Here is a 26,841-nt window from a genome sequence, read left to right as displayed (position 1 = left end):
GAGAAGCTTGTCCTTAAGGTGAGTTGAATTAATCCTCTTTGAGATATCACCTCCCAGTTGTGCCAGACGTTCTGTATAAAGCTTTGTGAGATCGGCTAACTTGAAAATGTAACTGTCATCTGTACACTTCATTTCTTCCAAATAGGCTATCAATTCGGCCAAAGCTACTGATTCTGGTGGCATATTTTCACTTGAACTGGCTTCCTCATTCTTTCTTACAAATGATCTGTATCGAGTGTGGAGAACAGTCATGCACTTCTTGTGATAAACAGCATCTGATGCCGTCATATCACCTACAGACAATCTAGCCAGGAGTTTTGTATCCCTCAATTCTGTTGCCATCAATCGAACATTGGAATCTACATTTTTTGTTGCCGCTCTGTGGACTATTTCTTCATTACTGATAATGCTATCACAAAAGAAACATGTGCTAGCAGTACTCTGTTCAACGGATGGAGATTTGAAACTTGTTCTGAGTCTTTTCTTAACAGGCGAGTAAGTTTCTTCACCAAGTTTAAGGTCTGAACTTTGCTTTCTTTCCCTTGATTCAGCCCTGGCCACACGAGAGCTGCTGCACTGCACATAACAGTTTTTGTGCCATTTGGCAGCATGCGCAGCTAGGGTTTCTGCAATACCGCAACCATCATCTAGTCGGGAAATGTTTATCCCGCAAGGCAAGGCACCTAAATCATTCAATGCCTTGAGATTTTGAGCAAGATTCTCGTAGACGTCTAGACATGACTGATTGCTGCCCTTACGTGCATCTCTTCGTGGTTCATTTTCAGAACGTTTCTGGCAAAGAGCGCAAATGTTCCAGTCTGTTGGCATTGGAATTGTTGACGATGTTTTCTTTGATTTCGACATTGGATCTGAAAGAGAAAAAACATTAAAAAAATAAATTATTGGAATGTCATGTGAATGTTCAGTTCCGGCAGAAAGTGTTAAATTTCACATACAGGGGTATTTTGGGGCGCTGAATTTCCCAAATTTCTACTGCCTTCGACAAAATTACAAACCCATCAGTAGATTTGAGATGCAACAATTTTCCAGTTATCATAATAATGCTCAAATGATTTAACATTATGACATTACCGTACACTGTGCTATTAAAGCAATGAAAACATCGATGTTTGTCTTGGCGGCCATATTGGAATTTAAAATGGCGGCCATACCGTTTGTCAGACATTTCAAATTATTGCATTATTGAACTCAGCATGTCAACATACCCTTGTGTACCAAATTTCAGCGCCACAGGTCATTTAGAACCCAAGATAGGGAATTTCAACATTTCGTCTTGGCGGCCATATTGGAATTCAAGATGGCGGCCGGTCCATTGGTTAGATCTCTTGGATCCGCCAATTTTTGAAATCAGCGCCCCAAAATACCCCTGTATGCGAAATTTCACACTTTCTGCCGGAAATGAACATCTTTTTCACATATCTGCCCCACTACATGTACAAGGGAAGAATGAGAGAACGCGATGGTAAATATCTCCATGTACAAGGAAGAATGAGAGAACGCGATGGTAAATATCTCCATGTACAAGGGAAGAATGAGAGAACGCGATGGTAATATATATCTCTTCATGTAGAAGGGAAGAATGAGAGAACGTGATGGTAAATCTCTTCATTGTTCATGTACAAGGGAAGAATGAGAGAACGTGATGGTAAATCTCTTCATTGTTCATGTACAAGGGAAGAATGAGAGAACGTGATGGTAAATCTCTTCATGTACAAGGGAAGAATGAGAGAACGCGATGGTAATATATCTCCATGTACAAGGGAAGAATAAGAGAACCAGATGGTAATATATCTTCATGTACAAGGGAAGAACGACAGTCGACAAATCGACGAAAGACGGATCGGAGAAAATGAGAGAAAACGTGGTTCTGACGTGGTGCGTGGGGGCGTGGTCTTTATGTCACGCCAAGCATGAGCGAGCGACGGAGTGAATGATTGAGTGAGCGATACAGGATAAAGGGAATATACGTTCGTTGGTCATTGGAAGGCGGTGGAGGTTACGGTGGGTTAACGAGGCTGAGGCAATGGCGTAAGTTCGCACGGGGACATCAGGAGCGTGGGGAAGGAAGGCCGGAAGGAGCGAATCGGCTCGGGAGCGGTAGCATGCAGCAATGAAGTTCGCAGAGCATCTCACGGCGCACATCACGCCGGAATGGCGCAAACAGTACATCCAGTACGAGGTGAGGCCCGGGGAGCTGCGACGGCGCACCGGGCTTTACAGCGAGTGGTGTCCGCCGGTCGACTAGCAAACACCGATAGGCCGCAATGATTGTGAACCAGCAACGACAGTCCGTGCATTTCCTGTTGTTGTGAATTTTTTTTCTTTAAAAAAAAAAATCTTCAGTCTATATTCTCTGTGTAATGTGTCGTTCATAAACGTCAATTGGTATAAATAAGTTTGACAACAACGATTTAATTAACATTGTGGAAATAAACGATTTGATTGTCTGTGGCCGCGGCTGCTTTACTCGAACGTACTCTGTGAAGTTTGTGCTATTTATTCCTCAGAATGCAAATAAAAGTACGACACGTGCAACATGTACATTGATGTCGTGCACGTACGGATGATAAAACCTGAAGGAATTAAAACGGGGATCGAGACGAAGCTTTCATTCGGCCGAAAGTTATTTTTATTTTTATTTATTGCCGAAGGAGAGCGATGCTGATTGTTGACGTGTTGTGGAATTTGTTATCTGTACCTCAGTGTACCGTCTCATGATTCTGATTGGAGGATCAATCGGCTCGCGGTGATGCGTTTGAACAATGGGAGAAGGGGGCGGGGCTGCAATGAACTTAAGAAGTGATGATTAATAAGCAGGGCTCAAATTTTATTTTTTCACGTTGGAGCAACTTCCACGATTTTTCTCGAGGTTAAAAAAAAAAATGTTATTGACTGATAAATTGTGCTTTCTTTTGTTAACCCTGCCACCAAAGGTTTTCACCCCTGTCTGTCTGTTTGTCTGTCCGTTTGTTTGTTTGTGAACAAAATATCTCAAAAGGTTGTGGACGGCTTTGGACGAAATTTTGCAGAGATGTACCGTATGTGACAAGGACGAAATGATTCGATTTAGGTGAAGATCAGGATTCGGATTCGGCTACTATAATTTTAAAAGTAATTCTTCAGTAATTCTTTCGATTTTTCTAAATGGGAGAAGGGGGCGGGGCTGCAATGAACTTAAGAAGTGATGACTAATAAGCAGGGCTCAAATTTTATTTTTTCACGTTGGAGCAACTTCCACGATTTTTCTCTAGGTTAAAAAAAAAAATGTTATTGACTGATAAATTGTGCTTTCTTTTGTTAACCCTGCCACCAAAGGTTTTCACCCCTGTCTGTCTGTCTGTTTGTCTGTCCGTTTGGTTGTTTGTGAACAAAATATCTCAAAAGGTTGTGGACGGCTTTGGACGAAATTTTGCAGAGATGTACCGTATGTGACAAGGACGAAATGATTCGATTTAGGTGAAGATCAGGATTCGGATTCGGCTACTATAATTTTAAAAGTAATTCTTCACCATTGTGAGATGGGGCCAAAAACGATACATAGCAGGATATCTCAAAAAGTTATGGACGGATTTGGACGAAACTTGTTGGACAGGTTGTGTGTGTGACAAGGAAGAATCGATTCAATTTTGGTGAAGATCTGAATATGGATTCGGATATGAGAATTATTTAATTTTGTAAGTGATTCTTCACCATTGGGAGATTGGGCCAAAACGATACATAGCGGGATATCTCAAAAAGTTATGGACGGATTTAGACGAAACTTGTTGGATAGGTTGTGTGTGTGACAAGGAAGAATCGATTCAATTTTGGTGAAGATCCAGATCCAGCTAGTAGAATTTTAAAAGTGATTCTTCACCATTGAGTGATGTGGCCAACCAGGCGGAGGTATGCTCTCTACTGAGTGCCGTTCTAGTTTATTTACTTTTCTTTTATTCTAACTTTTCCTTCAAGAGGAGTCAAAGTTCAAGGAGTATGGCTGATGTTTAGCACGAATCCTTGCCAGAAGTTGTGCTGTCCTTGGCGTCCCGTCTGCTCCTCATTGTAATGTAATATATTGCATCATGTGACTAGGTTAAGTGAATGATCAACCTGCCCAGGGTTAGAAATTCCCCCTTTTGGCTGAGAGATTGATGGAGTACGTTCATGGTCTACTGAGATTGTGCGCATCATGATTGTTCTATATCTGCGATTGTAAGAATAATGGACTTATTATAGGGCATTGCCTTTGAACTGTTATATCATTGTAATTCTGAGTGACAGCATATTTCTTTAAAGAGAGAAGGAAATGTGGTGTACAGCCTCATTCGAATGTAATCGAATCAAATACATTGCACCACGTGACTGAGTAGATGAGAGGTATTCATGGGTTGACGCAATAAATGTTCCTCTTCATTTTCAATGGATTCATGGCTTTTCTCTTGATTTATTCAAATCTCAATACAATTATACAATAGAACTAGAAGTGTTCATGAAGACATGTCCCCAGGATGAGGTGTTTGGTGTTTGACGTTGGTTTTGCAATTATTTTTTGCAAGTATAGTAAGAAAAAGAATTGTCTGTGTCAGGGATTCTTCGTGTTTTATTTTTAGTTTTATTTTCTTTATGGTGCTCTTTAAGTCTTGCTTTTATGGTTCTTTAACAGATTATTAATGTGGACCTTTCAAAAACAGTTCTGTTTTGAAGATTTGTTTGGCATGGTGCCGGATGCCATCGGTGCTCCTGAGGTTATGTTTTTGTTTGCTGTACACATATTTACCTATTGATGGGCTGGCATGATGGCCGAGAGGTATTCACACTCTCCGTTCGATTGTTGGGCCAGCTTTAAACTGGTTAGAGCAGGTGTTTGCCAGGCAGGACGATGCGATCAGGATCAGTTTGTGTGTGCCGTCTCTTGGATGGATGTTAAATTTGGTGTCCCGTCTGCCGGCATTGGTTTATGGACGTTAAAAGATTCCAGTGTTAATTGCGAAGCGTAGGCGAGCTACTGCTGACATTATAAACCAGCTAGTATGAAAGACAGTGAAAAGTGATGGGTTAAAAAAACAAAACCACCTTTAGAGGCCATTTTTCCCCGCAAAGTGGGGGTTGGCCTTTTTCGGGAACCGTGGTTGTTGTTTTTTTTTGGTCCCCTTTTTGAAGCAATGTTTTACGGCCGGATGCCCTTCCTGACGCCAACCCTGTTTGCCGCCTTTTAACGACAAACGGGGAATTACCAGTGAACTGGTACTCAATTTGCCGACCTCGGAAGGATGACAGGCTGAGTCAACCCCCCTGGCGTTAATTCAGCGATCGACCGGGATTCGAACCCAGGATCCGAGGATCCTAAGCCGGCACCCTAGCTAGCCCAACACCAGGGTTTAAACTGGTTGGAACCGTTTATGGGTTGGAATTGGATGGGTTGGAACAGTTTATTCGATGGTACAGCCTCGTGAGTGTGCCAAAGTCTGAATTATTGGCCTAGTGTCGGGTGTGCTTGTATCTTTTTATTTATTTATGAGACGTCATAACGGACGTAAATGAACACTAGTTTTGCTCTGTGCACGTTGCACATCACGTGCAGTGAATTTCACCTCCCTTCGCCTTGTATTTATTGTTTTTCAAAAAGCTTCTGTGCACCGCCATTGAGGCTTGCTTTGCAAGCTACCATCTATATTTCCATGACATAATTACTCTTTCATGGAAAATGTTTTTCTCATTTGTTTTATCCTCAAAAATAAACTGCAGTAAACACACAAACTGACATTGTATTTTATATGGTGGAATGTAAATTCCTGCTATAACTTGCAGGGGGCACTACATCAGCAGCACACCTGCGTCTCCAGCAAACTATGCTACCCGCAGCTTTTGCTGCATGCGAAAGAGGAAGAAGACCTATTTATGTTTGATAGTTACCCTGCGCGCTCGAAGCGAAAATCAGGGTTAGGCATTCGGGTGCGTACGTGTCTGCATTTTAAAAATGCATTTTCTCGGCAACCTTTGGTCCGATTGACATTAAATTTTACCATAGGAGTACCTCCGCCTGTAGAATATTTTTTTATTCATAATTATGATGTCATAGGTCACGTGGTACGGACGCCATCTTGAAAAACGTTACACCTTTATCTCCCAAACTGCTCGATGGGGGAAAAAATATAAAAAATTGAAACAAGGCTTATTGTCAAGTACTCCCCATGGGGAATAAGATATGTTGATGATGATATCGGTGCCTTCATTATGACATCATAATTCGACAAGTATAACACTTGATCTAATCAGTATGAAAAAAAAAATTCCACTTAGTCAAATGGACACATTTTTCAGAATATGAGCGGCTCCTGTATAATATTTTAATGATAATTATGACATCGTAGGTCACGTGGTACAGGCGCCATCTTGGAAAAACTTAGCACCTCTGTCTGAAACCACTCCATGGAAAAAAATTGATACCTGGCTCATTGTTAACTACTCCCCATGGGGTATAGGTATGTTAATGATGATGTCATCGGTGCCTTCGTTATGACGTCTTAATTTGACAAGTACAACACTTATCCGATCATTATTAATTTTTTTCTCAGCAACTGTTGGTCTGATGGACACTAAATTTTCATTATAGGAGTGCCTACTCCTGTAGAATATTATAATGATAATTACAAGGGTGTAGGTCATGTGGTACAGGCGCCATTTAGGAAAAAACCGAAAAACGTTACACGTCTATCTTCAAAACTGCTCCAAAGAAAATATTGAAATGTGGCTCATTGTGAAGAACTCCATATATGGGGAATATGTGTTGTTAACGATGATGACATTGGTGCTGTAATTATGACTTGATAGTTTGACAGGAACAATGCTTAGTCTGATCAGTTTGAAATTTATTGAGCGTGATATATGCAACAATTGTATTAGAAAATGTAAATTTGTGATGTCATTGCTCACGTGATCTGGCAGCCTTATTCGATCAAAGAAGAAGAAAAAAAAACGTTCAAAAACAAGTCGGCTCGCAACAAGTTGACTGAGCAGGGTAAGTATAATACTATAATTCACCAAATGTCCGTCCGTCTGTCTGTCCGTTTGAAGGTATCGTAAAAACTGCTGAACCGATCACAACGATATTTTGGGTGGGTAATCCTGGGATCTCCAAGAGTAAAATAGGCTATTTCGTTTTTCCAATTTCAGCTTTGGTCTCCAGCATTCTCAGGTTTGGACTCCCGCATAACGTTCATTGTTATGCGGTCACTTAGACCAGGTCACTCTACTCTGGACATGCTGCTTCTGCTGTCTCAACAATGGATGGAGGTCCTCAATGCCAAACAGGAAATCAGAGCTGTCTCCCTTGACATATCAAGAGCCTTTGATACGGTCTGGCACCCAGCTCTGCTCACCAAACTCTCCTCCTATGGTATCCATGGAAATCTCCATGCATGGCTTGCGGACTTCCTCTCTGGTCGTAGTCAACGTGTGGCCCTGAATGGATTTCTCTCATCTCCCCTTCCTGTTCAGGCTGGAGTTCCCCAAGGAAGTGTGCTGGGCCCTGTGCTTTTTCTGGTCTTTATCAATGATCTCTCTGACTCTCTGGAAAATCCTCTCTATCTCTTTGCTGATGACTCCACTCTCTGCCGCTCCATTCCTCTTCCCTCAGATCGGCAGTCTGCAGCCTCCTCACTCTCTGAAGACCTGGACAAAATCACAGACTGGTCAAACAAGTGGAACATGTCTTTCAATCCTGCCAAATCTCACTCTCTTACTATGTCTCTCCGAAAAGATCGACTGGACAACCCTCCCATCTACTTTCTCAACAATCCTCTCCAAGAAGTTCTGTCACTCAAGCTTTTGGGTCTCACTATCTGCCATGATCTTTCTTGGGAAAACCACATTTCCAAGCTGGCCTCCAAAGCCAGTCGCCGACTGGGCATCCTCCGTCGTGCGAAGTCCTTCCTCGGCACACCTGAGCTCCTCACCACATACAAGGCTTTCATCCGCAGCTCTATGGAATACTGTTCTCCCCTATGGGCTGGTGCTCCTGCCTCACACCTGGCTCGGCTTCACGCTGTTGAATCCAAAGCTTTCAAAATCATTGGAATCTCCCGCGATGAAGCTATCTCTGAGGGCCTTTCACTCACTCACCGCAGGCAGGTAGGTGGTCTTTCTGTCTTCTACCGACTCCTCTCCGGCCTTGCTCCCCCAGCTCTCTCTGTGCTCTGTCCCCCAAATATTCCTACAGGTCGCACAAGATCTGCCAGCAACCCTCTGATGGTTAAACTGCCGAAATCTCGGCTCTCTGCTCACCTTCACTCTTTCATTCCTCTTTTCTCCCGCCTGTGGAACAAACTCCCACACTCCCTTCAATCCCTCTCCTCCCTCCAGGTCTTTAAAACAGCTGTTCACCACCATCTCTTATCTTCCCCCATCCATAACCTTGATCTTTTCTACCCCCACTAATTCACCCCAGATCCACCTTGTTTGAAATTCCAACTTATTTCCTGGAAATCCTGGCAGTGTCCATATGTTTATACCTCTCCCACCCCCCCCCCCCCCTTCACATGCCTCCCCCCCTTCACATGCCTCCCCCCCAAAGCCCTCTCCCTCCCACAGATCTCTCGATGTCTCCATGTCTCTCGGTCCCTGCTCTCAAATGTTGTGTTTGTGTCCTTCCCCCTCTCTCCCCATCTTGTCTACCGCTCCCGATGTTATTTGTTTTATGTGTCTGTTTATCTTTCTGTGTGATTAATGTTCGCTCTTTCACGAGCCTCGATCTTGTATACAAAAAAAAAAAAAAAAAAAAAAAAAAAAATTTGTGACGATGTTTTCATTGTGACGATGTTGTTTTCCCGGGTGCCGCACAAACGGCTGCACCGATCGAACTCGGTGACCTTGGACAAAGACCTTTTATAAGGACACGGGTTGAATCCCTGCTTGAGAGAATTCTAACCCATTTCAACTGAAGGAAACACGTATTGGGAGTACATACGACAGCGATTGTGAACACTATTATCGATCACGATTCACGATCGCGATCATAATGTATCTATCACTGTGGGAAAATTTGGTGAATTATAGTAAGATACTGTTTAGATTTTGATGATTTGCGTGTGATATGATTTAACGGATGTTTATATGAATCCTTTGAAATAAAAAAGCCTTCAATTTCTGATATTTTACCTTTTCATTTCGGCCTCCCAATTGAAGCCCCGCCCATAGGGCGGGTACCATTGCTAGTTCTATGAATACCATCTTTTTTTTTTCTTTTTTCTTCTTCTTTCAGTTGCAATTAGAGTTTTCAATGCAGTAAACACACTAATGCAGTAGAACCTTTTTTTTTTACCCGGAATGGTCGGGACCAAGTTTAAGAGATGTAGCATGAGGGCGTGATTCAGCGGGCCGATTCCACCTTGTCATGCAGAGTAAGCCGGGAAATAAAAATTGCTCCATGTGGTTGAACCTCGTCAAAGTGGCTGCCTTTCATTGGTCTTTCTCCTTAAAATTGAGCAGCATCTCAAGTTGAGTGTATAAGATGAAATGCAAACTTATAATCATAGATTATGCTGTTCAAGAACATATGTGATGCAGGCTGTGATGGATATTGCTTGTCTTTCCTTACAACTGGAAACAAGTTTTCTGGTCTGCAGTTGAGTGGAGCTGTTCTTTACTGTTCCTGTGAAATGGAAGAGATGTTGAGTGGGTTTAATTTGGCTTGTTTGCCAATCCAGTAATCTATCATGAAGTACAATCCTTTGGTATTGTCGAAAAATAATTTATTCTCCTCAAATAGGTGAATTTGAAATATTTATTGATACGTACACTGAGTTATTAATCCGTGCACGGGAAAGAGTAGACCAGAATATCACAATACAGAATCACATGTAATCAAAATCAATTGCAAGAATCACCATGGCGATGAACAACACAATACATACCCCTGTCTAGTCTTTGCCGATCTGCTCTTTCAAAGGTTCGGCAGAAAAGTCATGGTTTTTATATGGAAGAGGCTCATTAATGGTCAAGGCTATCCCTGACGTACATACTGATAAGGCCGTTCAGGTTATTAAAAGATTTCTTGGAGTAGTTATCCAATCTGAGCTTGGGAATCATACAAGTAAAAGTTATTGCAGTTCATCCAATAAGAGAGTGAGTAAACAGATTTTACAACGACATGGTAGAGAAGGCACTTATTGTTACCCCCTCGTAGATGTCACGTAAAGAGACTTTTTTTTTTTCAAGGCTGATTGCTCGATACAATGTGTTTTACCCACATCCCAGATTCTAAATGCCTACAGTACATTTACAGTCGTGGCTAAAAATATTGGCACCGTTGCACTTTTTTCAAATACACCATTTCTTCCAGAAAATTGTTGAAAATATCAAATCTTTTGGTATCTACATATGTATTTCTTTGGTTTGCAGTGGAACAAAACAAACGAACAATGTGACTGTCGTCAATATGCCTCTGCATAGTCCCACAATGGGTAGATGCAATCACTCTGCATATGTATGGGTAGGGGATCACGTTTGTGAAGTTTCGTGATCGGATAAGGTTCATTTTTCTATCCAAGATGGCTGCCAAACCACATGACCTATGACATCATTTTCAAACTATATGCAACAGTGCTGTTACATATTTGTAAAATTTCGCATAGATAGGGTGAGTGGTTTCAGAGATGTAATTATTTAATATTTTCCTTCAATCCAATATGGCTGCCAAACCATGTGACCTATGATGTCATAAATTTAATATTTCAGTACAAATGGGTTATACAACATGTGTATGCAATTTCAGATTTTTAGGATAAGGAATTTGATTAAAACATTTTTAGCTGGTATACCACTTCACCTGTGATGTCATCATTATCATGCTTTTGTTCCCCATTGGGAGTACTTGACAATGTGCCAAGTTTCAAATTTTTCCATTCAGCGGTTTCCGAGAAATAATTTTTTAATTATTTGCTTTTAATCCAAGATGGCTGTCATACCACGTGACCCATGACGTCACAATTATTATAAAAAACATTCTGCATGGGTGTCACTCCTAACTTGCGTTTCGTCTCAATCGGACATATGTGGTTGCTGAGAAAAACGAGGTTTGGCCTGTATGGACGGACAACCCGAAAACATAATGCCTCCGGCAACTTTGTCGGCGGAGGCATAAGAAAGCTGAAAAAATTACTAACTCTTAGCTTATTCCACACAGAAATCCTAAAATGGCCCGGACAATATTGGCACCTTTTAGAAGTTGTTAGAAATAATTAGATTTCAAGCAGGTGATTCTTCATTACTTTGGAATTGAACCTCACCTGTGGGTTGCAGGGGCCTGCAATATAAAAATCGCTCATTCAATCAGTTTGAATAGAGAAAAGGAGGCATTCTGCTGTTTTGTGTCTGTGTGTACCGCAATGAGCATGGAGAAAAGAAAGAAAACCAGAGAATTGTCTGAGGAGGTCAGACACAAGATTGTGGCCAAGCATGGATAATCTCAAGACTACAGGTCCATCGCCAGAGGCCTTCATGTTCCTGTGTACACCATACGCAATGTTATCAGGAAGTTTAAGGCCCATGGCACTGCAGCCAACCTCCCTGGACATGGCCGCAAGAGAAACCTTGATTGAGGATTACAGCGAAGGATTGTTCCAATGGTGGAGAAAGCACCTCGATCAACTGCTAAACAGACTCGAGCTGACCTTCAGACACAATATACGACAGTTTCAACTTGCACCATCCGTCGCCAACTTTATGAAAGGTGGCTCCATGGTATGATACCCAGGAAGACTCCACTGCAGAGAGAGAGAGAGACAGAGACAGAGACACGAAAGCCCAACTGGAGTTTCACAAAACGCACCTGAACAAGCCAAAATCTTTCTGGGAGAATGTCCTGTGTACAGATGAGACAAAATTAGAGCTTCTTTTTCTTAAAGCACATCTCCATGTTTACAGAAAATAAAATGAAGCCTTCAAAGAAAAGAACACCTTCCCTGCAGTCAAACATGGTGGAGGTTCAGTGATGTTTTGGGGTTGCTGTGCTGCCTCTGTAACTGGGTGCCTTGAATGCGTGCATGGCATCATGAAATCAGGAGATTACCAAGACATTTTGGAGCGCAATGTGATTACCAAGACATTTTGGAGCGCAATGTAGACCATGGGCCAAGCAGTGGAAATACTTCTAGTTTATCATTTTCGTGACCCACATCTGGTAACCACGTGAATTTTTGTCTGATGGGAGATAAAAAATCATTGAACAAGAATTCACCACTCGGCAAGTCCAAAAGTTGCACACTAATTAGTATTCTTAATTAGTATTAATCATCCAGATGCACAGCACCCTCTTTTGTCAAGAAATTAAAAGTTATGTACAAACCTATGGAAAATAGACAAATTGAAACACAGCAACACTTACATGACAGAGAACGGTAAAAAAAAATCAATGAGCTACACATACACACACACACACATACAAACACACGCACGCACACACACACAAAACCAGATAAACACATGCACTCACCAATATATTTCTTTGGAAATGTTTTCAAAGAAATCATTGGCACTTCTAAGAAACTTTTCCTTGCAAAATTAATGTGCCCTATTTTACACACACACACACACGCACACACACATTTACATACACATACATCTTTTATTTTCAAAGTAATTATTGGCACTTCAACGAAATATATCTTTGCAAATGAGCCCAATTCATCCCACCCCACTCTCTCATCTCTCTGTCATATTATGATTAGATTATGTCATATTAGATTATGTTGGCACACTTTAGGGCTGTAGCAAAACAACATTTAAAAAAAAATAAACAGTTTTCAAATTATTCATAGCTATTGGCCTAATGTAACCCAAAAGATAATAATCAGACTGTTGACTCATGGAAATACAGCCCTATTATAATATTCACAATGTCTGAGTCCAATCTGGGGGCCAAATAACAGGCTTCTCTGCTACCCTCTCATCCAGAACTTACACGTATATCTGTGTCACAACAGAGTAGCTAAATGGAATGAAGCTACAGCAGCAGGTTAACAGTGTGAAGTTGTGAACACTACACCCGTTCGGCAGCCCGTTCTCGTTGAGAGAGAATCCATCGCGAGACGGCTCCTTTCTGTGTAGTGAAACCAATCATTCCACCTTTGGTCTTTGTGTCCCGATTACAGGTTTGTTCTATTGTTTGGTCGCATGCAGTCTGAGAAAATCCATGGCCATCTTGATGCTGGACAGAGAATCGGCCTTTGACAAACTGTTCATGGACAGCAGGGTGTAAGGCAGGTAGTTCACACATCCCGAGCCAGTACGCTGGTAGGTAACGGGAATAATTGATGTGGTCATAGGCAAAAAGCCAAGGAAGAAATGACCGAATGGATGATAGGTGCAGGTCCCAATTTCCTTCTCTGGTAGCTCTGATGAAGAGCATCAACACCTGCACCGTCTCGATGTACGAGGACCACACTACAAAAGTTGGACTCTTTTGGCACTGTTCCCCGATGAAGTTGAGGTAGAGTGTCATGCATTGCCTGTAATCATCTGACTGCACACACTCTAGGAAAGCTGATCCTGGGAAAGATGTGTGCAGTCTCATCAGAACTTCCGACACTTGATCCCTGTCATGATCACCGAGCGAATCCATGAAGCACTGCCAGCGAGTCCGTTCCATCGCTTCTACCAGGCACTTGTGCATACGTAAACTTCTGTTATAGTGGTGGCCATTCATGGCACCATTCAGAGAACCTTGAGCCACAAGCCCAGATTCAATTACTAAGTTCTCTAGGCCAGCATCCCTGAATCTTTTTCCTATGCATGCTAGCATTGCAAGGGAAGAGTGGAAAGCTCCAAGACGAAGAACTAATCTCTTTGAAAATCTTTCATTGCTCCATCTGATCTGTTGCGCCTTGGAGTAGATGGCTTGATCGAAAACTGCCACTATCTCTTGCTGCTTAAGTGTGTCTGCTATTTGAAGACTTGTGTCAAGAATAGTGTACACAGTGTCATATTCCGTGGGACTTGCATCAATAATTGGCAAATAGCCTATTGTCGAGACACTTGGAACTTCATTTTGCAGCAAGGTGTTGCATCCAGTCCACCCAGGAAAGATCTTGTCAGATACTTCGGCCATTTTCATCAGTCTCAATACCAAATCCAAGTCCCTTGCAGATTGTTGGACTGGACGGTGATTTTCTTCCATCAGAGAAACATCAACTCCATATGGCTCAGGACCAGCACGTTTGTTTCCAAAGTACTTCTTTATGTTGGATTCTGGGGGTTGAATTGATCTCTCTCGAGTTCTTGGTAAAGGTATGGGTTGTGGAGACTGTATATCAGTACACAGTGATGTGGAAGGCCATTGCAGTAGGATACCGTTTGTGTTGTGCGTAGTACCTTTACCAGACAGGGTTTCTTCACCGAAGTCATTATTGTCCCAGACAACAGTGGTAAATGAAGACTGAGTACCTGCAGGAAGAATGTTAACACCCAGGGCAAGCTGCCTCTTTGCAAGAGCCGTGTCATGTTCTAAAGTGACTGAATTGGACACACTGTGGCCTAGTCCATTTAGGATTCCTATCAACTTGGCCGAGCCCGTGATGTGTCTTACGGACATTGCCAAAGACGTGTGCTTCGGAAGAAGCATCCTTCCTTTTGATCTTATGTACATTAGATCCTGCGCCACAGCAAGCAGACGTCGTTGTGATTCATCAGGGACTGAAACCTTTTCAGACTCATTTACATCCTCACTTACCCTAGTGCTCCATGCTAGAAAATTGTACAACTTAGTAGGGATGAGCTCATTTATCTTATCTACTGACATATCATTGGCTAATGGAGGCCATACTGTATTTGCTTGCACATTACTCATGGATGCCTTCAATTCTTGAGCAGCATGGAATAGTTCCCTTAAAGGTTGTGCTATTCTACATGTTTGGTCTGGGAGAATTGATTCACTGCTCTCGCTGTCCTCACTAGTCACATCTTCAACAACATCTTCTACCACCTCCTCAACATCAAGTGTTTCAACAAATACTATGTCACTCTCACTTTGACGTGATGGCTTGCAAAAGCAGAGAACAGGATATGATCTCCTAAGCCTTGTCTTCAGACGACCAGATTTGAATGAAGAGGCATCAATGCTTTCCACATGTTGCACCTCTTTAATGAATAATCTGTTTAACTTAGTAAGTCGCAGAATCTCTTTTCCTTTGATTATCCTCTCCTCAACCACTTTACTACAAAAACTCTGGTATGATTTCTCATACAATTGCTGTGAACTCTCTACTTTTGTCTGAGATTTATGAACTACTTTAGTATACCTTAGGTAACATGACTTGTGGTACTTTGCTTCCATTGCGACAAGGTCTTTATCCCTAATATCTAAGAGCAACCTTTGATCTTGTTTCATCATTGCAGCATTTAATAATTGCCCCCCACTCATGGTTTCACAATTCATTAATTTCTCAACCTTTCTCTTCCCTGTTCCTGAGTCATTCACATACTGGTTGGTTCTGCAGATTTTTTTTTTTTTTTTTTTTTTTTTTTTTGTATACAATATCGAGGCTCGTGAAAGAGCGAACATTAATCACACAGAAAGACAAACCGACACATAAAACATATAACATAGGGAGCGGTAGACAAGATGGGGAGAGAGGGGGAAGGACACAAACACAACATTTGAGAGCAGGGACCGAGAGACATGGAGACATCGAGAGATCTGAGAGAGGGCGAGGGCTTTGGGGGGGGGGGCGTGGGAAGGGGGCAGTGGGAGAGGTATAAAACATATGGACACTGGACACTGCCAGGACTTCCAGGAAAGAAGTTGGAATTTCAAACAAGGTGGATCTGGGGTGAATTAGCGGGGGTAGAAAAGATCAAGGTTTTGGATGGGGGAAGATAAGAGATGGTGGTGAACAGCTGTTTTAAAGCTTCCATTCCAAACAGATGAGATGACACATCGTACTGGCAATACATGCTCACGTCTTGCAACAGATGGTGTCGCTTTATCAATTGAGGAGCGAAGACATCTCTTGGGTGGTTCTTCATCTAGCGAGTCTTCAACTTCTGGAATAACAGCCAGTCTTGATGTGCTCGTTGCAGCCTCTGAAAATTACACAAAATTAAATTCATCATTACGAATATGTACATACATACCAATATATGATTTGCAAGATGTGATTTTTTTTTTTCCTGTACTAATTTGTGAAATAATCAATTACAATTGATATAACCTATTGAATTATAAATTAGAAATATCTATCAAAAAATTAAGCAAATTTAGGTAAATGATTTTTGGTTACAAAATTACTAAGCCAAGATAGGTCGATCAATGAAAGGCAATAAACTTGATTTTGGAAATTACAATATCAACTCATAATTACCCTTTTACGTGAGTATAACTATTTTCAATAGGATTTGGTTCTTGGTTTTCCACTTAAAACACAATTGCAAAATTTTTTTTTTTTTTTTGTAGATGAGAAAACAAAAGTAAAGTTGGTATATTTTACCTTTTTGCCTTTTATTCCTCCGAATGGCCCGGTTGATCTCAGTAATATTGCAAAAATGGCGGTAGCATTCAGCATGATATCCTGGAGTGCCTCGTTTTCTCCTGAGGTTAGAAAAAATACAGGTAAATTAATTTTTTTTAATATCTATTACTATGAGCATCGGCCTGAAGGTGAGGAAGTATGTAGAAAATATATAATTTATTCATCTGAAGAACAGTGTAGAGGTGAAATTTCCCGTCTGTCTGATTTCCCGTCTGTCCGAATCACCTGATCACGGAGGTTTTCAAATTTCAACAGTCCGAGCCACGGAAAGCTTTCTAAATTCTAGACTTAAGTTAGAGTCTGAACTTATATCTAGACTACCCTATTACTGGAATTAAAGTTAGATCTAACAAAAAGTTAGTCAAGATCTAGGTACTTACCTCCCACTTCTTTCATCATCATCGTCGACATGCCGCGGCTGTTTTGCCGGTGCCTCTGCCGCTGATACACAGTCCCAGCCATAGCGGTCTGCGTTGTGTGCTACTTTACTTTCGGGCGTGTTTTCGATTTCCTTCCAGAGATTAGCACATTCTTTGAATTTTTTGAAGGATTTCTCGGCAAGAGGAATAACCCTGCTGTGCGTTGCAATGACGTGCATACAGCAAAATCCAGATGATGTCCCTTCTGAATCATCGGCAGATGCACCACTGGCATCAGCATCCGAAGACGACATGAGCGTCGCCATGTTTGCTAGAGTTGCTTCTTTGAAACGCGTTATCTGATTGGCTGTTGCTTATGGGATAGTCCGATGCGTTTATGAAAGGACAACTATGACTGGATAATTTTAGCGAGGTCCTTGTCGAAATTATTGAGGTTTTTTTCCACTTTTTAAAATAATGGTGGAGTTCTGAGATTGCCGAGTTATATGGTATGCTTTTAAACATGTTTTTGGACAATAATATTTCAACATTGATTAGTTACTCGATGTGGGTCACGAAAGTTAAGAATTCTGACCGACGGCCCACGGTCTAATGTGATTACCAAGACATTTTGGAGCGCAATGTTCAACCCAGTGTCAAAGCTGGGTCTCCGTCGAAGGTCATGGGTCTTGCAGCAGGACAATGACCCCAAACACACCTCAAAAAGCACACAGGAATGGTTCAAGACAAAACGCTGGACTGTTCTGAGTGGCAAGCAACGATCTAAATCTAAATTATCAAGTCCAGATCTAAATCCCATTGAACACCTGTGGGGAGATTTTAAAACAGCAGTTGGAGAAGGCACCCCTCAAATCTGGGAGAACTGGAGCAGTTTGCACAAGAAGAGTGGGCCTGTCTGTTTGTCTCTGCCTGTTTCTTTTTGTCCGCACAGAAGAAATATGATTTTCTCTTGAACCGTTGGTCCGATTGACAGGAAATTTTCCTTATAGGTGCAACTCCACCTGTATAATTTTTTAAATAAGTATGACATCATAGGTCATGTGGTTCGGCCGCCATCTTGGATAAACTGAAAAACTTTGCACCTCCATATCTCCGAATGCGCTGAATAGAAAAAATTGCGACATGGCTTATTGTAAAGAACTCCATGGGGAATAAAATAAGTTAATGATGATGTCATAGGTGCCTCCATTATGATGCCATAATTTGACAAGTACAAAACTTCATCCGATCAAGATGAAATTTCTTGAGCATAATCTTGGAATATATTAGTGGAGAAAAAAAAAAAGACGTCATCGGTTACGTGGTTCGGCCGCCATATTTGTTTTAACACAAAAGCCTTAAAAACCACTGAAAATACATCCTGGGGGGCAATCTGATTGCTCTTGTTTCATTTGTGATATATGAAAAGAGTATGTTGTGAATTTTAATCTACCTATAAGTGATTATAAAATGATGGAGAATTGAAAAGGCTTGTTTAAATGGCCCATCAGGTGCTAATATGGAGTTTAATAGAAACAGCCATTTACGACCTCCTTACAGCCAAGAAGTGTAATTTTATTTAATCAATTAAGCAATAACTAGCCCCTACACTTCCACAATATGTAAAATGAGTTAAACAAGAAAGTTAATTTATTTATTGTTAAAAAGTTAAACAAGAAGGTCCTTTAGTAGGACATTAAGCTGGCTTTTCTTACTGCTTCTGGAAGCCAAAAGTATTTTTCATTCTAGGGGAAAATGTAACCTCCCTTACTTCAGCCAATACTGTACTTTTGAGATTATTAGTTGCGTTGCAGGAGCAATCAATCCAGGATTGGAACCCTAGCCAAGAAACTGCTACGGCAGAACTTGCGATCTGTATAGCACATGATCCATGATTATGATTTGTTTTGGAATCTTTGCAGAAGCATATATTTTCTTCTTCTTCTTTTTGCACAGAATTTCAAGGAGGTGTTGTATTCTGCCAGAGAAGATGCTCCTCCACGTGAAGGTATTTTATTCATTTTGTTTTTCTTTGTTTGTTTTTCTCTCAACCAACTCATGTTTATCATTGTGATGGAGCTGGTAAGCAGGAGAGTCAAAATGAAAGGTATTCTGGGAAAGATGTTTACATCTGGATGATCTGGTTGTGGTGGAGCATAAGGGAGAGATGCGGGGAGTACTGGGGTAGTGGAACGAGGCATTCTTGAAACATGGACTGAAGATGAGCATGGAAAGACGGGTGATGTGGGTCTGTCTGGCAGCAGAGGGAAAAAAAAAAAAGAATATCGGGTTAGAGGGGAAGGAGATCAGATGAAGAGATGGATTTGAGTATCGAGGGAGGAGGGCAGTGACCAAGGATGGTCGTTCTGAGGCAGAGGTGCGGAGAAGAGTACGGGTGGGTGTGAATGCATGTCGGGATTGATTGCAGACAAACATATGAAGCAAAAATTGAAAGGGAAAGTCCTGGTGTCTTGTGTAATGCTGGCCTACCTTTACGGTCTCAAAATGGTTGCATTGGCAGAGACAACGAAGCAGGGGGATTGTGGGAGTGAAGAGGGTGGATAGGAGGAGGGTTGAACTGAGGAGATTGGTGTGCAGATGAGCTTGATGGGGAGATTGGTAAAAAGCCAGCTGAAGTGGGCTGGGCACTGGTTGCAGATGGAGGCAGAGAGAATTGCAAAGAGAGCAGATAGTTTGAGGGAGCAGGGATAGGAAGAAAACAGATATACCGTGGCTGAGATGGGAGGATTGTGTGAGGAGGAATATCAATAAGGTGTTGGAGAATGGAGAGAGTTTGCTGAAAGCAAAGGGAAGTGGCGGAGTATCAAGTTCAAGGCGTGGAAGAAGATCGGTAGCATCAGACCTCAACCCTAATGAAGAGAAGAGAAGAGAAGAAGAATATTATCTGACACAATAAACATATAATTCGAATAGCAGAGCTCAAACTGGCTCTGCTATTCGAATAACTGGGAAACTTTAAAGCACTCGTGAAACAGTCTGCTGAACATCAGCTTGTTGTGCATTTTGACTGAAGAGGCTGCAGGAATTCCATACTGCTTCTAAAGTGCTTTAAATGAGCCAGCTGATGATAAAACAAACATTAAAATTGTTATTTTTTTATTTGATCCTCATTGTAGTAGGAAGACTAGGTCCCCCTGCACCCCCCGGAGATATACTTCTAATCAGTGTTTCTAGATTGGAAAAAATGTGTAGAAAATGACTAGCTATGGCCCCAAGCTGAAAAAATGTCCCACATACCATTTTTATGCAAATTACTGCTGCCATTATCAAAAAAACGATTTTTGACATATCTCAGCCAATATTGCAGATAATTGAAAAATGAAGGTGTCTAGACCCATGTTTTGAAGGGCATAGATCATGATAGAACTATTCATAACATGATTACATGTGTCTATGGTATACTAGTATGCTAATTAGTGCTTTATTTACAAAATAATCACAGTTTTACGAAATAATAGACTCATATTAAGGTCCGTCTACACAGACGTTAACACAAAGTTTTATTTTTCTAAATATTACAACTGTCAAAATAGTCCTAGCACTCAATGTGACCACTCTTCTCTTGCTTGTTTTAGATAAACATCATTAGCATTAGTGATTCTACACTGAGTCAGTCATCATCATTTTCATCGAAATCGTCAGAGTCAAACTCTTCTTCTCCTTCCTCTTCCTCCTCCTCTTCGTGCTCTCCTGTGTTCAGAAGATCCACCAGTGAGGTTGGTAGGATGGGACCACTGGACCACATTGGTTTCAACAGTCCTTCATCAGTCCTTATCCATCCTTGCTCCTCATAAGGTTTTGGCTTTTCGATGATAGGTTGATCGGCTCTTTTGTACAATGCTACGCGGTGGTTCACACGCTGGATGTGCGGCTTCAGGGCAGACTGGCATGGAGGAAGGCGAGCCAGATCAACCTTGGACTTGGATGTGAGGGTCTTGTCCTCTCCCACCATTTTTCGTAGCAGCTTGGCACGGACAATGTCCACTGATGACTCGCGACTCTGGCCGTACATCACACAGGTGAATTTTTCTAACTGCCTCTCCACCTCAGGGTTGGCATCCCAGTTGTCACCCAGTTCACCGAATGCCCTGTGAAACCTGGGATTCTTCTCCAGCTTTTTCAAGGGCCCGACTTTTCCCTTCCCTTTGAAGGCACTGGTGCAGTCTTCTCCGCTGAACACATAGTACCCCAGGAGAGTGGCACAGTAGTCCTCTCCCAGGGATTCTGCCAGCTCAGAGACGTTGACAAGTTGGCGATGCTTCCCTGACCAGGGTGGACTTGGGTGGACTCCCTGACCAGGGTGGATTTGTCAGGTGGACTTCCAGCCAAGTCAGATATCTGTAAAGTACAGAGAGGGAAATACTGTAGACATTTATTGGAATAGCTCCTCTCATAATACATGAACCCAAGTATCAATTAAAATCTACTCAGTGATGGTTATACATTTTACCATGTATGCTACACAAACCTGGAGTAGTTGTGTCCGTCAAAGGCGAAGAAGATATCTGCCATCTCTCCGTTACACTTGTGAAACAGCTGGAGGTTGTTGGTCTTCACAGAGTGGAGGAGCATGAAGACAAGATGGCAGTGGGTAATGAACGACATCCAGAAGGCAGCTGTCTTCCCCAGGTGGCCCTTGCGCACCTTTTCCTCAAAGGCATGGTACTTTTTGATGAGGAGTAGAGTTGAGGGGTCTTTGAGGGCTTCATCGAGGTGCTCTCGGTTGCAAGACTGGGTCATTCTGAGAAGCACAGCGGGGTCAGAGATCATGATGTTCTCCTCCTCAGTGAATCTCTCCATCAACAGCCTCTCCATTGCCTCACACACTGTTTTGAGGCAAAAGAGGGACTTTGCGTAGGCCTTTCCACTGAGAACACCTTTGAGAGATCCACTTGTTACTAGTTGTGCCTCAAAGAGAATCTCTGCATATCCAGAACCACGCATCTTGTGTCCAGTGAGCATCCCGATGTAGTTCATGGATGTGTGGAAGGGTCCAATCGTTACTACATGACTAGCAAATTCATTTGGCCAGCGCCAGATGATGGGAAGGGCTTTCATGCAGACACCCAGATCAAATGTATTCAGGACCCATCTCTGACCCACCTCAGCAGTTGCTGCCTCGGAACGCTTCAGTAGCTCACGAACAACTGCGTTGTCTGTGATCGGTTGGTGGATAGGCGTGCAGTAGTCGACTGTTGATTTGCTGGGTGGGGGAGAACCAGTTGCAGAGGTGAAACCCCCTAGCCCAGGCACAGGCTGCAGGCCACAGCTTCCGATGTATCTGATGAAGAGCCAGATGTAGTACTCTTGCATCGTAGTGGCATAGACTGTGTCATTCTCTGCTGGCGGTGTGAATGATGAGCCTTCAGGGAACTTCGGGCCAACGCGAGTAAAGTGCAAGGGTGGGAGAGTTTTTGGTGTGTCGACCTTCAGGCTACGCTGTTGTGACCTATTGATGGTAGGTAGCATTCGGTCCTTGCTGCTCTCGAACCCGGGCTTGACCTCCTGCACCATGATTCCTCCAGCACTGTTTACAATGTTGCTGCCGTGCACACTGGTAGTGGTTTTATTCAAGTTGTCCCACTCACAGTGGAATACAAGGTTGCCCTCTCCTGTCACAATTTGTGGTGTACGATAAGTTGAGACTTCATCCAGGACCTTGGCGAGAGCAGTTTCCAACTCCAAGGCGAAATCGTAGCTCTCAGAGTGTCCAAGCCTGTGTAGTATTGTGGTGAGCTGTTTGCTTCGGAACAGGTGCCTTACAGTCACACAGAGGAGAATGTGCTTTGGTAACTTCCATTTTCCATCTGACACTGCACGGCACAGATCTTGTCCAATGGAGAAGACCAGACGCTTCACCTTTTCTGTCTCGATGCCCTCCTTGCCAGTCATTAGCACGCTGAGAAAGCGGACAAGGTCTGGAGGTAGGATGTCTTCAGGATTGAGCTCCATGTCTTCAGCTGTTGGTGGCCATGGTTGGTCTTTACACTCTCTGAAAGCCTGTAGAATACCCTGGCGAAGTTGGAGGGCAACATTTTGGTTCTTGTTTGTGCTTCCGAGTGTGAATGCTCGTGCGAGAGCATTGGAAACTGTTATGTTTGAGCTGTGCACAAGCCAGAAAGAAATGACATCACATTTGTCATGATCAACCTTCGTGAAGTGGATATGCTCCTTGATTGGGTCATTCTGTAGGCGTTTCAGTAGTTTCTCTGACCGATAATTTGAGTTCTCATATCCATTCAGTTTCAGTTCCTCGACATAGAGCAAGCGCAAGGAAGAAAGCTGTAGAACTTTATTCTGCTGGATGACCTGGGTTTGAATGTGTTCCAGTACTGAGTTGAATGCCTTTTCATGGGCGGCTGACATGCAAGCCTGCTCCTTTGGTGCTTCGGCTCTGTGAATCGCACGCTCATAGTTGTAGAATGCTGTGCGGAAAGCTTTAAAACATGACGGATGGTGTTTGGCCTCACATGCAAAGAGGTCTTTGTTTTTCACCTTTCGATGGAGTCGATAGAGACCCATTTTCTCAGCCCGTGTTTCGATTTGCTCCCATGCATTTTCTTTGTTTTTAAAGGATGGGAAGGTTGTAGGCCTCTCAGTATTGCGATGAGCATCTTTGGTCTCAACTTTCTCACAAAATATACACTCTGGCGGGAAGATGGGTTCAGCAGAACCTCCTGGTTTACGAGGAGAGTGATGCCATGATGAGGTTGATGGCCCTGGTTCTGTATCATCTCCCAGACGATGAAAGTGGCGGACAAAGTGCTTATAACACTTGCTGTGATATCCTACTCTTTCTAGGTCATCAGGAAGAGTTGCCGGGATCTGATCACATACTGATTGCATACGACATGGGGAGTCATGCGGTTGGTTGAGACGTCTATCCCGGATCTTTTGAAGCAGTTGCAGTTTTTCTGAAGCAGATCCTTTAATTTTACGGAGGGGCGTGAAATCCCCATGATCAGACATGGATGGTACATGAAGGATGCATGTAGGAGGAGAGCTTTGGGCTGCAGGTTCTACACTCCGTTTTCTTTTGGGCATGCTTGCTGTCGATGTCTACCATCACTGTTAAATGACAAATAAGAAATCACGAATGATGTTAAAAGTGCCTGTGAAAGGAGGCTCTGAGTTTTCAGTGAGGTAACAGAGGTTCTGAGTCATGTTCTACACTAGGGTACTTTTTAGCTGACTAAACCATGTTTAGTGGCATCAAAAGTGCTAATAGCTAAAACATCTAAATTCTTCCACACTAACGTTAGCTATCTAGGCCAATGAAACATTGTGCTAAGTTACTGTAGCTAGCTCAGCTGTCGTGCCTCTTTCTGGTTCAATTCATATACAGAAGTCAACAGATATGTCTCATGTTTGGCATTAACAAAAGTTTAAGTTACACCGACATTAGGAACATACTGTACATAGATGAGGCTAGCTTTAACGTTAGCTAACATGGTGCTAGCTGGCTCAGCTGTTATTCTGCCTGTTTATGATTTCATGCAGAAACTGAAGTCAAGAGTGTGAGTAACATTATAGTTAGCATCTTACCTGGCTAGATTGGAGGATGAATACCAAGAACAACACACAGATGGAATGGAAGACTGAACTTTCAACTGAGGTATTCAATAACATCAACGTTACCAATTGATACGAGCGCGCGACATTACCAATTGATACGAGCGCGCGAGCGCGCATGTTACATGGATGGAAATGTAAAATGGCAGCTATAGCAGCACTAATTTGGATCTCTAGTCTGTCATTTCTGCACTGTGATTGGATAACATAAAAAAATATGTTTGGGAGTTAACAGCAGGAGTTGGTAGATTTTACGTGGGCTGGGTGAGAAACCTTTAAATAAGCAAGTGAAAATCTCTCGCAATACAAAGTCAATGGTGGGAAGAAAAGTTGAGTGGTACCAATGTTACTGCCAATGTCCCGCCCCTATGCAAGACTCAGGAGCATCTTGTTGACATTTAACCTTGAAAATACCTGGGTTTAGACCCCTTATGTACCCTGTTAAGTTATCTGCAGTATTAACGTATCCTTATCATTTGTAAAACTGATTATTTTGTAATTACAGCATTAATATGCATACTAGTATACCATAGACACATGTAATCATGTTATGAATAGTTCTATCATGATCTATGCCCTTCAAAACATGGGTCTAGACACCTTCATTTTTCAATTATCTGCAATATTGGCTGAGATATGTCAAAAATCGTTTTTTTGATAATGGCAGCAGTAATTTGCATAAAAATGGTATGTGGGACATTTTTTCAGCTTGGGGCCATAGCTAGTCATTTTCTACACATTTTTTCCAATCTAGAAACACTGATTAGAAGTATATCTCCGGGGGGTGCAGGGGGACCTAGTCTTCCTACTAGACTATAGTGTTAGATTTTAATTGAGCTTGAGGACCCAAGTGCATATTGTATGTTGTAATGTCATGGTGGTGACTCAGTACCATGCGCTATAGCATGTGATGCAATTTGGATGGTCGGGTGGTTTATGTTAAGTGTATGCTATGTCTGTTATTGCATCCTTCATCTTGTCATTTACAAAACTATCGTGCAGCATTTTATTTATAAGTGCACCCGTTTTGTCTTTCGTTTGAATAACTTCTGGTTGTTCATCTTTGCTAAAAGTTTTCTTTTTGATCTCATCTGACCTCCAGACAAGCGAACTGTCATATTTTTGGCATGACAATGTTTTCGTTCTCGTCTCGCACTTTCATGGCCACACAATTGATGTCATGGGTTTGTCGGCCTTCCTAACGACAATCCATCCCACAGTGTTTTTAGTGAAGAGTAGGCGAGCAATCTCTGGCATTATGACCAAATTGCAAATTCCTGCAGCGGCAGTACAGTTGCGTCTCCAGCATACGAAAGAGGAAGAAGACGTATTGATGTTTATGTATAAAACGAAAAGTGCAAATAGAAAACGTTTATCTTTTTTTCTTTTTTCTTTTGTGATCTGGCGCTGAAAATCCCAAACTTTTTCCATCATGATTCACTTTTTCAATAGTCTCGTGATCTAGTCGGTGTAATGAAAACATAAAACATAAAGGCATTTTAAAAGAAATTTGTGCTTTCTGTGATGATTACCATGACGTTGTCAGGTGTGTTAGTGTGTTACAGAATCTAGCAACTTTGCAGGTATTTGCTAAAGCTATTACAAATCTGAACATGCATGTATCGCAAGAAAGATTCAGTAAGCCGTTTGCTACATTTCATTATCCTAAGACAGAGGTACACATGCTTTTTTATGAGTCAGCGCTGCCTACTTTCACTCGCATCAACCTTCTGCAGTGAGCGGATTCCAGTATATACCTGGTAGTTGATGCAATTCACATATTCTTCAAAAACTTCGTAAGTTCCTGATGCTTCATGCAGATTCAAGTATCTGGCAAAATTAGCTAAATTGCTTCTGATAATTGGTTCACGAGTTATCAAGTGACCACTATATTCGTCATGTGTGTGTGTCTGTCCGCAGCATAACTACCCGATGATATTATCCGATCTTGATGAAACTTGGGTGGGAGGTTGATATCATGATCTAGTTGTCCATGTCCTGTCCTCCCCCCATTGTGGGCGGAGCCACGTCCGAAAAAGATATCTTTTTAGGGGGTAATAGAGTTCAAGCTACATCTTCTCCGAGGGGTTTGGTGGAATCTGATAGGGGTTTCGATATTTGGTTAGGCCAATGTCATGTGTCTAGCCCCACGGAGCACGATTTTTCATTTATTTTTTTTTTCATTTCATTTTTCATCGAATTTTCGGTATTGTGTAGCTAACTAACCTCATAACTTATTATACATTATTTTCTATCTCATTTCAAGGTCAGTAACCAAAGTTTTGACATTTCCGGGCCTGGCCTGTCCGGGCCTGTTTCGGTTATAGTCCGTCCTTTGTCATTGAATACCGCTCGCTCGTGAACCA

The 26,841-nt window shown here is 42.1% G+C and overlaps 1 protein-coding gene across 4 annotated transcripts in view; it reads left to right on the top strand.

Moving 5' to 3' along the window:
• The first annotated feature begins 1,884 nt into the window (after window positions 1–1,884).
• The window catches only part of XPR1 (xenotropic and polytropic retrovirus receptor 1), a 186,052-nt gene continuing 161,095 nt past the window's right edge, over window positions 1,885–26,841 (top strand). Inside the window, exons 1-2 of one of the 4 annotated variants that reach the window (XM_068124915.2) lie at window positions 1,885–2,200; window positions 18,839–18,890. In XM_068124915.2, the coding sequence (XP_067981016.1) occupies window positions 2,132–2,200; window positions 18,839–18,890 (121 nt within the window). In that variant the 5' untranslated portion in view covers window positions 1,885–2,131. The remainder of the gene's footprint in view (window positions 2,201–18,838; window positions 18,891–26,841) is intronic. The other 3 variants (XM_068124917.2, XM_068124918.2, XM_068124919.2) reach the window with 3 other exon arrangements.

The sequence above is a fragment of the Myxine glutinosa genome, chromosome 8, assembly GCF_964187855.1.
Source record: "Myxine glutinosa chromosome 8, kmMyxGlut1.1, whole genome shotgun sequence".
NCBI classification, from domain to species: domain Eukaryota; kingdom Metazoa; phylum Chordata; class Myxini; order Myxiniformes; family Myxinidae; genus Myxine; species Myxine glutinosa.
The sequence above is the reverse complement of the archived record's forward strand: the minus strand, read 5'-3'. Positions and strand labels throughout refer to the sequence as shown.